This window comes from Phaethon aethereus (genome assembly GCF_964289735.1).
Source record: "Phaethon aethereus genome assembly, chromosome: 2".
Lineage (NCBI taxonomy): Eukaryota > Metazoa > Chordata > Aves > Phaethontiformes > Phaethontidae > Phaethon > Phaethon aethereus.
This window is the reverse complement of record NC_138582.1, coordinates 121,131,191-121,149,442: the sequence shown is the minus strand read 5'-3', so window position 1 is coordinate 121,149,442 and position 18,252 is coordinate 121,131,191. Positions and strand designations below refer to the sequence as shown.

The 18,252-nt window shown below is 37.8% G+C and overlaps 1 protein-coding gene across 1 annotated transcript in view; it reads left to right on the top strand.

Annotated features, from left to right (window-relative positions):
• LARS2 (leucyl-tRNA synthetase 2, mitochondrial) overlaps nucleotides 1–15,090 on the top strand; it is a gene marked incomplete at both ends in the record, with an annotated part of 85,760 nt that extends 70,670 nt beyond the window's left edge. Inside the window, 3 exons of the mRNA XM_081996906.1 lie at nucleotides 1,010–1,121; nucleotides 9,600–9,727; nucleotides 14,911–15,090. Of these exons, the coding sequence (XP_081853032.1) occupies nucleotides 1,010–1,121; nucleotides 9,600–9,727; nucleotides 14,911–15,090 (420 nt within the window). The remainder of the gene's footprint in view (nucleotides 1–1,009; nucleotides 1,122–9,599; nucleotides 9,728–14,910) is intronic.
• Between the last annotated feature and the right edge of the window lie 3,162 nt (nucleotides 15,091–18,252).

Sequence of the window (18,252 nt, the reverse complement as noted above, 5' to 3'; positions counted from 1 at the left end):
AAGTGGGGAGGCGGGTGAAGGTTAAATGCAGAAAATAGGCAGTAGCTACTAAAACTTACTCAGATCTAGTTTGCACTGACCTCATTAGCATCAGATGCCATCTGACAACAGTTGTGGTCTGTGTCAAATGATGGTTTTGGACAATTTTCTAGTAGATGGGAACGGATGTTCATCACACCCACCAAATAATTCTCATAAGTTGACGTGAATTGACATTTTTCTGTGCTGTTTCATTAGAGGGGTAAATTACAAAAGAAACACAGAATATGAATTTACTATGAGATGTAATTTCTCACACAGGCAAAGAAAAAGTTCATGCAGCTACTTTTAGTGATATCTTTTCTATTAAGATTATAGAGGAATTAAGGTTCAAATTTTGTCAGTCCAGCACCTTTTGCAAGAAATCGAAAATTTTCTGTACTAGAGAAGCTGAACACTTTATTAAAGCAATCTGAACATCAAACTGTAAAAGGCTGTGCTGCATTTTTCATTCCCAAAGCTTTCTTCAGCTCTAAAACTTCACTTTGTCACTAAATTGGCCTTTACTTAAGCCACTCTGGGATCCTGTACAACTGACCTTTGTCCCAACAAAAACCATGCTGCATTCAGCACAGTTTGACTCTCTTATACAAGTACTTCACCTCTTCTCAGATAGTTCTGGTTTTATCTAAGATTGCACTTTTAAAATGCACTCAAAACATTTTTGAGGGCTCCTGTTGTTCACATGGGTCTGTGTTCAGACTCCTGTACTAGAGCAGATCCACAAGGGTGTGCATCAGCCTCTTCACGATTAGCTTCCAAGTGTTAGAGAGCACTCTGTGACCAAGAGTTGCAATTTTAATTCTCCAGAACTTTTCATAAGTTTCCAATTTATTGTGAAATCATGCTGTCCTAAGCATAGACATTGATTTTAGGTTTTATTACAGCATTTTTTTAATTAAACTACTTCCCTCCCTCCCCCCCCGAATATTAACAGTTTATTTTGTTTTCCTTCTGTCTTTCCACTTAGCAAGCTTCTCAGCCTCTTATTCTCCACAGCACAGAATTTGAAGATGCTTTGGCTTCACTCTGCATTATGGTTGCACCTATGGCTCCGCACATTGCATCAGAGATGTGGAAAGGTATTTATAGAAAAAAACTTTTTATTGATGTTCCAGGAAAAAAGGCAAAAATTTTGCAAAAGTGTCTTTAACATAGTACATGCATCACTTATCCCTGAATTCTGCACCTCTCTTGTCTCCTGTCATAATTCCTAAACAAACTTGAAACTGGTGGTGTACCCAGATCTCTCTGCCTTTAGGTTCTTTCCCCTTGCATACAAAGGTGGATTTCTTGACACTAGGCAAAGAAAGGGAGAATGAAGAAAAATTCAAGACAGGACTTGCATGAGGAATTCATATGCCAGCTGCTAGCTGCTGCTGTATATGGACAGCAATATTATGAGCTGAACATGAGGATAGAAACAGCCCTTTTTCAAACAACTGTTTTAGAGTCTTTGGACTACAAATATTTTCTTTTAGGAATTCAGGCAGAGAGAACTATGTCAGAGGGCTGTATACTAAAAAGGCTAAAGGAACATTCAATAAAAATCCTACTTGTGTAGAATTCTCTAGAGACTGAGGCACATTATGCTGGAAATTAACCTCTTGTGGAGAGTGGGAATGGTAGACAGGAAATCTTTTTTAAGATCTGTCACAGTTGTAAAGCTTGAGGTCGCAATCCCAAATGGGCTAAGCTGGGTGGTGCTGCTACAGTTAAAGCCTGTGAAATAAGGGATGTGCATGCCTTCAGGAGTTGCTTTTAAGGTTTATTGGGTGAAGTCCCAAGACATATGTGGGAAGATAGGAATATATTCTGCATTAAGACTGGCCACAAATTGCTAGGTGGTTTTGGACCTAATGTTAGCTTTTGGATGCTGTTTTAACAGTTTTATTTTCAACAGTCGTCCTAAAACTTTGTGCATTCAAGCGTTTACAGAGCAGAGCTACTAAATTGCTTATATTTCAGAGCTGTGCATGGCCCCGTAATAACATTAACTGCCAAAGAAAGGCTGCTTTTGTTCAAAGCAATAACATAGGGGCAGAGACTCTGGAAACAGCAAGATATACTAGGGATAATGAGGTTTTTTTCTATGTTTTCATCTCCAGTGCTTTTAAGATGTCTTAATACAAGCTTAATTGTTTAGAATAAAGAGTGGCATCAGACATGATCCATCTGGAGAAAGCACTTCTGGTCAATATACTCTTACAATATGAAGTACCATCTAATGAAAATTATACTTAAATGGAAGTAATTGCCGTGACTGTTTTCCACGTTGGTTGAGATGGAGACAGAAGAGGTCCAGATTAGTTACTTAAACATACAGTGCTTTGTGAACTTGAAATTTAAATACATGTTAGGGAATACAGAATTATCAAATATGTTTGATAAAATGACAACACTAGGATGTCTTAATTAACATAACTTCTCAAACGAAAAGCTTAATTCTGTAAGATTTTGAATGTTAGAGAAGGAAGAATGAGAATGATAAACATTTTCTGGATTTCTCTCTGATGTAAGAATGAAAAGGAAGCATATAAAAATGGGGAGGGTATTGTCCTTGGCTTCAGTCTGCATTTAAAGACAAAACTTTCCTTGTGTGGTCCAAAGACTGTGCAATGTAATTCAGTGCAAGTAGCATAAAAAAAACATTGTTGGTGATTATTGCCTGAAGAATTTTATGACTAAACATGAAAATCACAATGTCTTTTAGCATGGTCATAATTACATTTCATCAAAGTTACTAAACAATTTTATCAGGAGAACATACGTACGTTTAGCTATTGCATTGTGCTAAGATGACTATATTATTTTGAAATAGCCAACATCTGGCAATTCTGTCCTGGGATTGGGATTTCTGGTGAAAAATGTCCAATTATAGCCTAGAGAAAGATTCCCCAAGTTCTTGTTCTTAATTGCACTCTGGTTCCACCAAATCTTGTTGCTCTTCTGATGTAACCAATTTCTTGAACTTTATTATGTATAGGTGATGATGTTTTCTTATTTTAAATAATTTCAATATAAAAATTAAGCTTTCTAAATACTTTATTTCGTTTTCTTTGTGCTTTAGTTCTCCAAACACACTCAAAGTCTCTCTTTTTGTACATTGGCTTTGCATCTAAATGTAAGGCTAGTGCTGCTTCCTCTCCCATAAACTAGTCAGGAAAAGGACTTTGTATGTTATTAGCTCTATAAATAGCACCTATGGCAGTGGACCCCCACACTTTGATGGAAGCCTCTGTCTGCTATTGTAATGCCAATAATAAACAACACATAAGCAACATATTTATAATTAAATACTGATGTTTCATTTTAAAATAACTTGTACACAACCTTTACGTTTTGTTTGGTTTGGTGACTAAAACAAAGAGCATTTTTCTTTCTACAGGGGAAAATGAAACTGGGACATTTGGAAGCCCTGTAGTTAAACAGATGATTTTGCAGTTGAATAGGAATGGTGGTAGGAACAGTGACTTGTGTTAACTCTGAACCACTTTATAGTTCCTTGTGTATTTAAGCTGTTTATGATGAAAAAGGATTTTGCTTTCTTATTAGTGTTTCTCATTAGAAAGTGTTTACTACATAATGAGATATGCTTAATATTAATTTTACTGTAGCCTTAAAAGAGAGAGAAGAAAAGGGCATTCTTATTAATTTTGACTGTTTGCATTGTGCTTCACAGGATGAATAATACTTTTGATGAATAATACTTTTACTGTTGCATTGTAATCTCTCTTTTTATGCTTTTCTGATCACTGAATATGGTCAAGAAACATTTAAGAAGAAATTACAATAGAATTTAAAACTAAATGTGAAATAATGACAACCTATAATAAGACCCTGACTTTAATGGACTTTAATGTATTGTATTATATTAAGTTAATTCTGCCAAAGATTTGAAGACAGTTAAACCACAGAACTATAGAACTTTCTGGCTAAGCACCTGGATAGAGACTTTGTGGAGGTTATAAAATTACTTTTGACAACTGGAAGCTCTTCTGCAGGTGCAAATAATATTTTTTTTTCAGTTTAAATGACAGGTGTCCTGGAAATCGAAAAAAATCAACCAACCTTTTTTCCTTTGCCAGCTTTGGAATAAAAAGCCAGGCAAAAGAGGCTAGCATCTATGAATATTAAAATCTTGAAGGCTCTGGTGTCCAAAAATATCTGATACTGTTAGTTTTATTCAGTAGTTACATAAAATATTCTCCTTTGCTAGAAAAAATAATGTTTAACTGCAAAACACGGTATGGTACATTTTGAGTATCTAACAATTTTTCTTAAATATTTGCATTCTGAATGCATTCATATTTAAATAGCAAAAAATGCTTTTTTGCATTTTAATTTGTTTTCATTTAAATCTGAAAGCTATTTGACACAGATCACAATGAAGTGTAAAAAAAAAGAGGCAAATCAGTGTTTTCTAATACAATAGCTTGTAAACATTAAAAACACTAAAAATTAAAACTTGGCTAAGTATATAGATATGTACACAGGTATGCTCTTGGTTAGCAAAAAAGTTCTTTACAGCTGGATTTAACTGCAAATCAGTCCATCTTAATGATTGTCAACTAATGAAAAGATTAGGAAGATTACAAAGATTATTTTAGAGTGTTAACTAAAGATGCTTGCGTGACATTTTAAGTAATAACTAGCATCAGTGATGTAAGAAATTTTGATTGTAATAATGCTATCTACCCTGCTTTGCAAGGATTGCGTCAGAGTTCATTTTAGCTTTTTAGTCCGCTATGTTTTCTTTGTTAGTTTGTTGATAAACTTTGTAAACTCAGAATTATTCTCCTGTGGGGTTTACTTTATATGTGACCATCTTGTTTTCATGCATCAGGTAGAAACAAAGAGTTTGGTCTCTTTGTGAGCTGGCTGAAGAGCGTACTTCAGTATCAGCGGTAAATATTTCCAGTTTGAGTCAAGGAAAACCTGTTTGAATGGTGCTTGATAAGTGTCTCACCTTTCAGCAGCTGAAAGTAGTAATCCAGTGCTCTGATATTTTCTGTGTGAAGGAGTTCTTTCTCCTGCTTAGAGGAGGAACAGTTTTCAGTGTTTTGGTGTGTCAACCTAATGGTCTTAATTGTGCAGTGAATCCACTGGTTTATCGCTTAATAACATAAAAAGCGACTGTAGCCCCTCAGTGTGGGAAGAGTTCATTCGGCTGATATCTTGGCAGTTTATGAACACTAACAGGATGAGGAAATCTGTTTCCTTCCTGAAACCTTGTATCTGAGGAATATACAGACACCATTCGAGACCTTTTTCTTTTTTAGTTTGTTTGTAGTAGTACAGTACTTTGCTGTCCGGACAAGGATATGAAACTGCTTATTGTGAGTTGTCAAATTTTGATTAGAGATGGCACATGAAAGATATATACTGATGATAAACACATCTTAAGATGTATTGAAATGAAACATAATTATTGGAAATTGTAATGGTATAATTGTCCTAGCAACATTTTAACTGTCACTGCAATAACTCTTTTGCAAGAATTTCTTTGTCTGAATTCAGTCCTTGCTGAGTTCTTCTGTAAAGAATAGAGCTGAGTAGAAGCAAATTGATGTTGCAGATTTGAATTGAAAATCTGAGTACAGAAATCCCCCTTCACAAATCCAAGAAGAAAAACAATTTAGAATTTTTAAAATGTATTTTCCTTCCAGAGTAATAACACAAAGTGAAAGATAGTAAGCCCATACAAATGGAGGAAGGCAGATCATTTTCAGAAGGTTAAAATGATTCACGTGGAGTTTGCCAAATTGGAAACACATTCTAGAGTTAGCTTTTAGTAGCCTAGGCTTTTCACAAGCCACCCTGGTGCTCCACATCAGTCACTAGCGAACATGAAATGAATCCCCTAGTACTGTATTGAGTATATGTAAATTTTCCTGGCTTTACCCTGACTTCTCTACTGCTATACCAGCAGTATAATACAGGTTTTCTCAGAGCTGCCTGGAAACAGCTGTTACTGTATTGCTATCATTCCTTTGAGATTGCAGACCATTTCACATATGACTGACAGTCGTACTCCTCTCGGGCTGCAGAGAGGTATTCAGATATGCAACTTGCCCAAATCTGTCAAATAGGAGGATTCATTAGATAGTAAAAAAAGCATATCAAGAACAAAGTAACATGGTAAACAATCCTGTCCTTGGAAGAAGCTGCAGAGGCAAGTAAGATACTGACCCAGAATATGTCTCCACTTACCCTTACACACTCCTGCTCTGAACTTTTTAAAAACTTCATCTGCTTGTCTGCTAGTGTGGTGGATTTTTACTTAATGCAGTTTTCTGTTGTTTTGATTTGGCTACATCCAAAAGTTATCAGCATTTGGACAACACACCCTCAATAGTCACCTTACACCGCCGCTTCTGATCTTATATCTCCTGTTAGAAAACCCCTAGTCCTAAGCTCTGATACTGGCGTTGCTTCAGATGCCTTGATAAGCTTCCTTTTGTCGCCCATTAAGACTTCCATCCTCCTTTTGTTAACCTCTCTGCTGGCGCTTGTCCCATGCCAGCTCTTAATTCGGTTTACTCCTTAATCACATCTTTTTCTCTTGCCTACATAATTGTGTCCAACTAGCTGCACTATTGCTGGAATTTTACAGATAATTTTTTCTAGTGCTCTTTTTTCTGTAAGACTGGAATTACCTTGCTGTCCTAACTTACCTTGCTGGTACATGATTGCTTCCACATCTTCCTTCTTAAATCTCTTTAAAATGAGAATCTGCTCTTCCCTTCCAAATAGCACCTTAGGGGAAGTATTATGCTGATGAAATACTCATGTAATGCTAATAAAACATTGTCACAAGCGGAAACGTTGTTAGACTTGTCCTGTTCCCTTCTTCTCTCAACTCACTCATTTACAGTAATATAATACACATTTAACCTGGTGTTTTAACTCGGGCTCCAATGCTGTGAGTTACGCATTAGGGAAACCTTGTTCTAGTATTAGCTTGCTAGTCAGTAAAAGTCCATTGAAGTAGATCCAATAGCAAGATCAGGGCTTCAGATCGAGCACAAGTATTGTCTTTGATCTGTCCTGCGTGGCTGTACAGATGTGTACATATAAGTAAGTGGCTTACAGTAAGTAAAAATGTACTCACTTACTGTACAGTAAGTAAAAATGTACTTCTGTCCTACTTCTGCAAGAGACTCTATAGCCATAAAAGCAAAACACATCAACAAAATACGAAGCAAAATGCACACTGCTCCATAAAGTGCACTTCACTACGCACTCTATAATACTTCCATAAAGTACTTCACCTCAAGTACAGTAAGACAATAAAATAGGTCTTTAATGTTTCACAATAAAAGTCTGTGAAATGGTCAGTTTTTAACTTCTCGAAGAGTGTTTTTGTGTAGTGTCTCAGAATCAAGTGGGAAGGCTGGAGGAAGGTTCTGTCTGGGTCCTGACGAGTGGGCTATCACTATTGTGGATCATGCTAATGAAGTGTCTGGTCTTGTGCGTGTTGCATTTTGAAAATACAAACCAAATAATTGCATTTTCTGTGTTCTATAGCTCACAAAATGTGAATTAAGGCAGGAAGCCAAGCAGGCAACATAACTAAAACCTTCATTTTGGTTTCCTGTCAAACTCTGTTTTCTGAAACTAGTTCTGTTGACTTTTGCACTTTTTTTTAGTATGGATGAGCTCATAGCTCATTTTGTAGCGAGAAAACGAACCCAAAGATTGACATTGTGCTTAGTCACAGTTTATCTGCTTCAGAATACATTTTAATTTTTTATTTTGTTAGTAGGTTTATTAGGACTGAGAGCCTCCACAGGGATTAAGTGACTCTGGTTTTGCTTTCGTAGATAGAAGCTCTTGACTTATATCAGAAAGTGATTTTTAAATAGTTTGAAGAATCTACTTCAGCAGGAAAGTAAGGAGTGGCCGGTATGCATGCTTCTGCCACAAGGCATGTGATCAGTTGGAAAGAAATGAGCTCATCTGGATGTTCAAAAGCCAAAAAGGGAAGAATTTAGCAGCTGTTGTCTTTAAAGTCAACGTGATAATGAATCACCAATGCGAAGATTTTTTTTTTCTGCTTGAGTTGCTATCTTTTGCTCTTTCAAGTTTCTGAGCTACTGCTGCAAGAGTAAAAAAAAATGCACAAAACCAGATCCATTGAAGTGTTTTAATCAATTATTTACCTAATAAGATTGTGGCTTAGTTGTTATTCTTAGGAAATGTGCACGTTCTTGCTTGCCCTTAGAAATAGCTTCCATCAGTCCACCCCTCCACCCTTTTCAGAATCATTCAGCAGATAGCAAGGCTGTGTGTCATTTTACCAAAGTACTTTGTCTGAAAAAGTGCTGACAAAAATCTGGCGGATTTTTCTGGAGGAAGTTGCATTCACTTTATGGCTTCTGTTTGCTGTTATGCACTGTTACTAGTCTAAACAATCCAGCTAGGTAAATTCATGTACGTACTATAAATGCGTTGAGTTTGCTCCTATGTCTGCCATTGTGCTGTGTTTTGAACAGCTTCAGGTACCTCAGTCTCAACAGTGAATCTTATGTTGATGAGTTTTCTTTATGCTTTTGCTGGAGTTTCTGTAAACCAGATGAGATTTCACATACATTTTGCAGTTCTGAATGCAGCATGTGCTTATAAAAAGTTTCAGTCTGTATTCTTATTCATACACAGAGAATGTTTTTAATTTAAACATCCTCTGGCTTTGTGAGAATCACAAGAGAATCATCATCAATATTGATCATCTTTGACAGCCTCTTGTTAAGCAAAATCTTTTTATTTTGTCCTACAGCTGGAGTAAACAGCAACATAAATCCCACTCATAAGCTTTTATTCAGTTGAAGAATGCAGCTTCAGAATGAATTGCATCTTATTCTCCTATTACTTAAACAAATCAGGAATGAATTGTCTTGGGGAGAGCAAGGCCTATTTAATGAAAGGAGATCACTTATAGCCATTTTAGGAGTTTTTAAAAAATAAAATCCAAGGGTAAAGTGTTTCAGAATGTACATACCATAAGGAGAGCAAGCTGTGCAAGGTATTCTTATGTAGCACCTTTAATTTGTGAGAAAATAGATACGTCACAAAATATGAGAAAACTTGCAAGTAGTTTGACTTTCAAATTTAGAAACTGCCCAGAATATTAGAAATGGTAAAATAATAAGACATAATTGTTTATAATTTTGATTGAGTTGTTACTAAAATTTTAAACTGGTGGTGTTACTGGAAAAAAAATGCAGTATTATGATTGAACTCTAGAAGTAGAGGTCAGCTTGTGTTGCAGTATTACAATTTAAAATAATAAACAGTGGTCTTCTGTGCTTTTGGCAAAGTTTTGGAGTGCTAATCCGAATCTGAAATGTGCCCACATTGTTCATGTTAGCATCCCTACACATGGTATAAAACAAGCGCTGTTTATAATGTGCTGTATGCCAATCTAAACAATGTTATTTCCTCTTAAGGGACTTGCTTTTAAAGTCAACTTTATTCTGAACTTATTTAGCAAACAAATTCCAAAAATTGAATGTTCTGGTTACAGTACAGCTGAATGTTTGACTGGTTTCATTTTCCAGGTTTGGCACATACGCAGAATAAACTTTGTACTCATCATCACTGGGATGTTGATGTGCTGCATCAGTCCTGGCCCAAAGTAGACCCAGAGTACCTTCAGCCGTCAGATATTGTGGAGATGTCTGTTCTGGTAAGAACTTTTTCATTTCGTTTCAGTGGTGGCCAACTAATGCATTACAAGCTCAGAGGATGACAAAAGTTCTGCTCTTGTGGAAGTCGGTTCACTTCTTAGGGGGCTCAGTGATGGGTCAGATAGAATAGAAGCTGCAATTACCATTGTGCTGAGTAATTAAAATGGTTTCCTAAGTGAAAAAATGTAGCCAGTCTGGAGGGGAGACGATGTAAATATAAGTCTTTTTGAGTGATTGCGTATCTGTACCTGTGGGGATTTGACCAAAGAACAGCCATGGATAAGGATGCTACAGTGAAAACTACAATCAAAATATAGGTCACTTCGTATTTTTTACCTGATGGTGCATTTATGAACTTGGCCCTGTGCAAAACTGCATGATTAGGTGACATTTCTTGTGGTACCTGTAGTGCTATGGTGGCCTAACACAAGCTATCGTAAGCTGGGTTCAGTTGCTGTGATTTTTGCCCATGTTTTCTGTCTGCCTCAGGCTGAATTTCTGGCACATTTTGTATTTGCAGGTTGAGGAAAAACAGGTATCTTTGCATTCCAGTTTCTCTTTGAGCTCTAACACCTTTGTGGTATAGGGAAAGAGCTGGCAGTTCGGCAGAAAAGTGGTTAACATTTAGTTAACCTGTAATTTTCCAACATATGTACGCATGCACAGTGTAGCTTACAGTCTTTTTTCCTACATCTCTAGTTAGCTACTCTGTATTCAGCAGGTTCCCAGCCATCATAAAGCTTTATCGTTAGATAGTGCACAGTAGCAGCAAGTGCCACTGCAGGCCATAGACGGACTGCCTGGAGCCAAGCGTGTGGGTTCCATGAGTAGTGTCTCAGCTCTTCCATCGACTGACTCAGCATTATGATAATATGTAATTATGCAGTTGCATACTATTAGGTCTGCAGAACTCCTGCCTTTTTCACTGTTCACCAAAGAATAACCTTTAATATACTATGCAGACATTCTAAACTTCAATGTATTAAATTAAATGTTTCAACTTAAATGCTTTTTGTGTTTCTGGACATTGAATGAAATGGAGGCTCTAGAAGAAGTGTCATTTGATTATGTAAAACTGCACGTTCTGCGTGTGTGTGTAAGAGAAACAGAAGCAATACATTTTATCTGTATTTTATTCTATTAGCTCCTTTGGGTAGAAGGAGTAAGGCAGTTTGGTTATTTTTGTTCAGCTGGGTTTTTTGAGGAGGGAAGAGATTGGTGGGATTTAGAGGAAGTCATGTTGCTGTAGATTTCCTTAATCAAAGTATCTGTGCAAATAATTTCGTATCTTGCCAGATCTCTGTCAGTCCACTTGAACAGAATGAGAAATGCCTCTAAAACATTAACTTTTCTAATGTTCAATATACATCCTTAGCAAAGGCCACAGAGTATGTATTTTTGGAGGAAATTTTCAATTGGCATCTTTTCCCAAACCAAGGAGGAGAACTCAAGTGCCAGCTGGGGTTAATAGCAGACTTAGGCTACTATTCACTGTGGGTTTTTTGCCTTCTTTCTTTCCCTCTTTCTTTCTTTAAGTGGTAAGCATTTACTTATACCAGTAGAAAGGTCATATATCCGTGTAAACATTCACCTACAAGCACAGCTAGCTAACATCTTAAATTCCAGTGTTCAGTTTATAAGGAAGTCATGAATGAGAAATTGTGTAATTATAGAAACTTCTTTGCAATTGTGGTTAAAGCAAACATGTTATTAAATACATCTTTAAAATAAAATCTTTAGCAATACAGGGAAAACTCTGAACCCAATGTTTTTAAGACTATACAGCTGAACATAAAAACGTGTAAGAGTTTCGCCGATATTTTTCTGCTGATGTTAAAACTTCCTTCTCAAAAGAGAAACCAGAAAAATAAAAATTAGTTTTGATTTAAACAACCATTTTGAAAATTATGTTTCTTTTCCTGGTTGACTTTGTCAAAGCCATAGCCTTGTGTAGAAGTCTTGTAATAAGAGAGAAAGCAAACCCTGTGTTCTCAGTCATATATTCATGGAAGAATATGTTGTATGTAAACACCTTCCTTAGTTCTGAGAAAGCAAGTGACTGGAAGACCAGAGAGACAAGTTTCTTTTTCAAACTGGGAATAATTCCTAAAAATAGTTCCTGGGGGGTGTGCCTGGCTTTCTACTGTAAGAGTAAGGCAAAAGGGAAATATGGAGGAGCAGGGAGAAATCATCACAAATGTGAATATTTTAAAGTCTTGTGGACACTGTAGGTTTTTGTATAGCTGTAAAAATAAATTGCCCTCATTAAACCAAGACGCACTCGACATATGGAGGAATTGGTTAGTTGCAAAGAGGCAGTGTTTATTCACAAGGCTGCACAGTCAAACTAAGTCTTTGGGCCACAACCCTATTCTTCTCAAGACTTCAGCCTGCCTCAGGCTGCCAGAGATTCGCCTGCTGAGACATTATGGTTTTATTTCTCTTGACACAAAATACTTCATTATTTCCTGTCTGTGCTGGAGTTATGTCTTTCCATATTTAACCCAAAGCAGCAAAAGCAACCAACTCACTGCATCCTTGGGTGATAAAATACAGATTGACTACAAGACAGACATTAAATTTCACTGGATATGCATGGTATCTGTTACCCTAAATGTTACTGCAAAGTTGAATATTTTGAATCGTACCATATATGTTAATGCTGTGAAAAATCCGACCTGAATGTAGTGTGCATTTCATCCTATGAACACACTTCTGAATAGCATTCCTCGCATTTTCTAGGTGGTGCAGAACTGTTAGCAGCTGTGGTCTTACAATGTTTTTATAAAATAAAAAAAAAGTTGGTGTCATTTTTCCTGCTTTGGCGTATGGGGAAGGCCTAAAAGTCCACAGATATTTATTTTCCTTTTTAATTCTCGGAAGGATTATGCATCACTGCTAAAAAAATATTTGAGTTGAACTAAAAATTCCTTTCTGCAGCCTCCAGGTGCTTATTTTTCAGTCTTTTGTAATTTCATATCATCCTTCATAACCTCTCTAGCTCCCTCTAGATCCAAAATAGCCTAAAAAGTCAAATATTTAAAAAAAAAAAAAGGGGGGGGAAAGAAAAGAAAAAAAGCAACAGCTCCCTTCCTCAGGGGAAAAAAGGACCCAAGCCTCATTTATTTCTCCTCTTGCAGTTTGCCATGGTTTTTCAGAGAAACAAGGCTGGAGCTGCCGAGGGTTATGTTAGTCTAGTGAGATACAAAGAGAGAGATGGAGGCATAGCAGAAGATACTTGTCCTGCTGAGAATCTAAGCCCTCAACTAAAAGTGTGTGTGAAAAGGATGCTTTTTACGCACAGTGTGTGGTTAAATCTGCAGATGCTTATTTTAAGAATGTCATTAATACGTTTGACTTTGCATCACGATACCTATGATATAATGAAAGCCATGATGTAAACATGTGCTGAAATCACAACCGATCTGCCATTTGATAGGATTTTCGGACTCTGCTTGCAGTGTGGTGTGGGAAGATCAGGAGAGATGCTGTGGGAAGGTACACGGCGTCAGGTCGCCCAGGCTTCTTGACCTTTCTAGGAAAACACAACCACTAGCCGTCATTTACTTACTAAGTTGCTTTAGACCACTTGACTTTTCTGTTCAGAACAGCACCAAACAGGCTTATTGTGGCAAGTTTCCTCCTGCCAACATCCATCTACTGGGATGTATTAATCTGTATCATGGAGGACAGTAAAAGACATTTTAACTAAGCAGGCATAGTTTTGAACTGCAGGCTGTGTGTCCTAGCAGCGAGCTGACAAGCTTGCTTTATATTCTCCCTAAAACTGTATCTGTTTGGATTTTACTGTTTTCTTTTTCCTGTGGAATGTATTTTTTCTCTGAAGTGCCCTGTCAAAAAGAGCTACTTGTATTGATTTTTCACAAAAGTTTTAAAAAATGAACTCTTCTGTGTTTTTCAAGGGATTTACTTTGCATGAGGTGCTAAAGGCAACGTTTAACACCACCAGCCTTTTATGATACCATGTTATAGATACATGTAGGAATAGTTAAAAGCCTACCTACATTATCACTGCAAATTAATGTCAAGTCTAGTCAAAAACCAGAAATGACTCATTCCAGCTGCATTTGAGACTTCATCTTGTTCCTTAAAAATCTGCCCCAACTTCCTCTCTCAGAGAATTGCATAGATTATTTTATTTTCAATAAAATACAAACTAGGTAAGTGAAGTAGGTCTCTCTCATGTGTGGTATGTTGCATACATGTATGCAAAATAAAATAAGATAAAATCCGGGTGAAAACCAAGCTGTCTGCATTTTTATGTCCAAGCTATATGAAGCAACATATGTTCCTTTTAGATGATTGAAAACTCGTTACAATGATGTCTAAGGGTCAAAGATTTTTATGCAAGTAATTTGATTGAACTGAATTTAAAAATTCAATTCTGTAGTCTCTGTCTGTTATCTGCTCTTACTGGATGACAGAAATTATTTATAAGACCATTTTATAAATTAAGGTGATTCCCACTGAAGGCCTTACTCAGTTTTACTTATATGATTCTGCCCTGCTGATGCAAAACCAGTATGGAAGCTACTCTGAAAATCAGCCACTCAGAGGAAAGTATTACCTTATGAGCGGTTGTCGTCTTTGTGTTTGGTGTTGACTTAATGACTCGTGCGTTTAGTATGAATGCAACATACAATGAGTTAAAGCCTATTTTTCTAAAAATGAGCAATGATGAATCTTTCATGTATCATTTCAGCCACAAATATTTTTATTTTAATAAACTTGCATCTGAATCTCTGTAACGAATCGCTTAGCTGTAAAGAATCTAAATTGCAGCCTAGAACTATGTACAAACCAAGATTCCCACCTGACACACCATTGTGTTCTCTCACTATTCATCTTGTGTAACTATCACTTCTTTAAACTTCAAAATGTCACTGCATTGCATAGTCACATGCTGCTTGCTATCTTCAAAACTAAGACTTCTTCAACTTTCCTTGAGTTATCGTTGAGTCAGAGTTTCATTCTCTTATTTTATGGTAGTTGGACAAGGAGGTATGGAGAATTTTATCCTCTACTTAGGCAGTCTGGTATTGGAGAAAAGAGAGTTTGATCCACTTCCCCATTCCCTGTGGAACAAGATTCAGGAAATGAAATTGTATAAATCAGTCCAGTAACTTCTGTTTTTTCTTGTTTTCATGTCTCTCTCTTTCAGATCAATAACAAAGCCTGCGGCAAAGTTTTTGTGCCTCAGCAGGCAGCCCGCAATTTTGAAGAAGTCCATGAGCTAGTTCTTCAAAGTGAACTTGGAGTCAAGCATCTCCAGGGGCGGACCATTAAAAAGGCCTTTCTGTCTCCCAGAACTGCCCTTATCAACTTCTTAGTTCAAGAATAGCAAAGGCTCTGCTGGGCTGTAAGAGGGAACTGGAATCATCTGAGAGTAAACCAATTCAAAAATACCAGTCATGGTTATTTACATCTCGTGTAATAGTGGGGAAGAAATGTTATTAAAATCAGGTTGCTGCTAAATCTTCATTTCAACGTGGAGAAACGTGCAGAATTAAAGTTTCTTATCAAGCCACGGTAAGGTGCTCTTTGTATTCTCTGGGAGAATGAGAAGGAAGCGCAGAAGAACCAAACGACTGTAACAGAATGTAATGATACAAAGCACACGGGTTATAGTGACAGTCTCAGGAATAAAAGCTATTGGAAAGTTGGCTTGGCTAAATGCAGAGGCATAACTATGATTCCAGGACTAAACGACTGCCCTGAGTATGTGCTACACCAAATGTTAGGTGTAACTGACTGTTACAATCAGGCTTTGCTCCCTGTGTCTGACACTTGGGTACCCTACCATTAACTAACATCTTAAGTTGTAAGAAAATGTTACTACAGAGTGTTAATTTTAAAAAGGACTTCTTTAGCATTGGCCAGTGATCTTGGGCACAGCAGGTAGCCAGGATGGCATGGTCTGATACATTTAACATACATTTCAGAATGAAGCCAAGAAAAAGGTCATATTATTTAGCCAAGTCCTGCTTTAGCCAAGATCCTCCTTCCTCGCTGGCGTATTTCTGTTGGCTTATACATGAGAGGTTCAACTTCAGGAAAATCCTGGCAGTTGTTTCTGCAGAGAACAGAATGGAAGTTACTTCCTACACATGAGCCCTCTCAGAGACTGTCAGGGGATTCAAGAAGAGGTTCAGGACGGTCCAGACGAGGGCCACAACAATGATCAAAGGGCTGGAACACCTCTCCTGTGAGGACAGGCTGAGAGACTTGGGGTTGTTCAGCGTGGAGAAGGTTCCAGGGAGACCTTACTGCAGCCTTCCAGTACTTCAAGGGGGCCTATAAGAAAGATGAGGACAGACTTTTTAGCAGAACCTGTAGCGATAGGACAAGGGGTAATGGTTTTAAACTAAAAGAGGGCAGACAGACTAGAAAAGGAAGAAATTTTTCACCATGAGGGTGGTGAAACACTGGCACAGATTGCCCGGAGAGGTGGTAGGTGCCCCATGCCTGTAAATGCTCAAGGTCAGGTTGGACGGGGCTCTGAGCAACCTGATCTAGTTAAAGATGTCCCTGCTTATTGCAGAGGGGTTGGACTAGATGGCCTTTAAAGGTCCCTTCCAACACAAACTATTCTATGGTTCTAAGAAAGGGATGAGTCGACTGCTAGAAATGCAGCAGTGGGGAAGGCAGACAGCATGCTTTTTGCTTCTTCTACTAGTTCTTGTAGTGCCTAGATCATAAAACTTGAATCAGAATTCTTTCTTTTTTTTTTCCTGAGGGGTTCATTAAGCAGAAATAGCTGTCATGTTCCTAAAAATCAATCAGACTTTCATCAAACACAAGGCCATTCTCATGCCTCATTTCAACCATTTTTTTTGTACACTGCATTGCTGTTACATCCCCATGGAAAAGTTTATTGTATTTAGTAAATGCTTGAAAAAGGGTTTCCAAAGAAACAATTATGGGGTTCATTGTGTAAGAATGTCTTTTCTTTAAGAACCATTAAACTAAGTAGTCCAGTAAGCCAGCCATTTATGAGCCATTCTGACAGCTAAGAAGTCAGTAGTAACAACCAGCCTGGCAAATACAGAGGTCTGTATTAATCCTCCAGCCCAGCAGTCATCCAGACTCTGTATTAGATTAAAGGGGAAACCAACAAAAATCTTCTGCGTAACAGTAAATAAGTCCAATAGATCCTAAGCAACTAGGATCGAGACAGATCACATTGCAGTGTGCGTACTACCTAAGCAATACCAATATTCTTTTTGGTTTTATGCATTTTTGGTACTGAAGATCTAGCTACATAACAGATGCCAGGCTTAGCGAGCAGGTTTGGCTCTACACGCCTCTACTTCTGCAACAAAACTCTGATTCCTGCTTCCTCCTGGATCACACTCGTGCAGATTTTCTCTCCAGCAGTCCTTTGACACAAGAATGACTAAGAAATGGAATATTTATAATGAAGATACCGTCGTTGCAGTTTTAAGACTCCAAAAATCTCAGCCACAATGGAATGCATTCAGACATTCAAACACAGGCCTTTAGTTGGAGTTAAAATAATTTGAATTCCAGTGTCTGCCTGACATATATGTTGTTATAAATTCATAAAACTCCTGTTCAGAAGCCCCTAAAAGGACTGTGAAAGAGATCCTTTGAAGTAAAATCTGTAGCACAGCACAGTCCTGCTCCCCCCCCACACCCAAAAAAGCGTAATGCACCCTGTGGAACCATATTAACAGAGTTTTTCTTTGGGGGAAAGGTGATGTTTTGTGTAAATAAAAACTTTGAAAATTTACAGGGATGAAGAAAGATGTTGTAAGCCCAGCAGCCCTACAGTGCCTTTAAACAAAAGCTGCAGTCACTCCAGAGCCGAGCAGCAGCCCGCAGTGTTTATTGCTGTTAGCACTGGCGGGTATTTGCTCTTGCTGGAGGAAGTGAATTGTAGATGTCACTTGGTGATTCAGGCAAAAATCAAAATAAGGAATGGACTTCTACAGGCTCAAAAAGGCAAGGTAGCAGACAGCAATTGCACAAAAAGTGTACGGTCAGAAGTCACGCCAGCGTGTTTACAGTAAGTTGAAATTCAGTGTGGTCCAGAGGAGACAAAAAAGGTGGTGAAGAAGTGAGTGAGAGAGAAGATGGGAAAGCCTGACAGAGCCTAATCCCTTGGTAAGTGGATGTTTGAAAGATGGCAGAGGTGCCAGCTGTGGAGCTGTGCGGTTGTCCTGACAGCTGCTGACATTTCCCAGTAGGTTGACCTGCGCTTGAAGCATGGTGGCCATTTGTCTTATGATGATTGTGACTCACAGGTTTGGTCCGTGCTTAGACGGGACTGATACTGATATACCGAGCCTTTTAAAAATAACTTATCGCAGATGCCTCTCATTTATTTAACAGCTTTTACTTGTGTGATGGTACAGATACATCTTTATGCTGAAGGTGATATAAAACGTTATCACAGATTTTGTGCCCTTGAAGAGTTTAGTGGCTAAATAGTATGGGAGTTTTAAATCTGGGAGGCGATGCCTGGGAAGTGAGAAGGAAG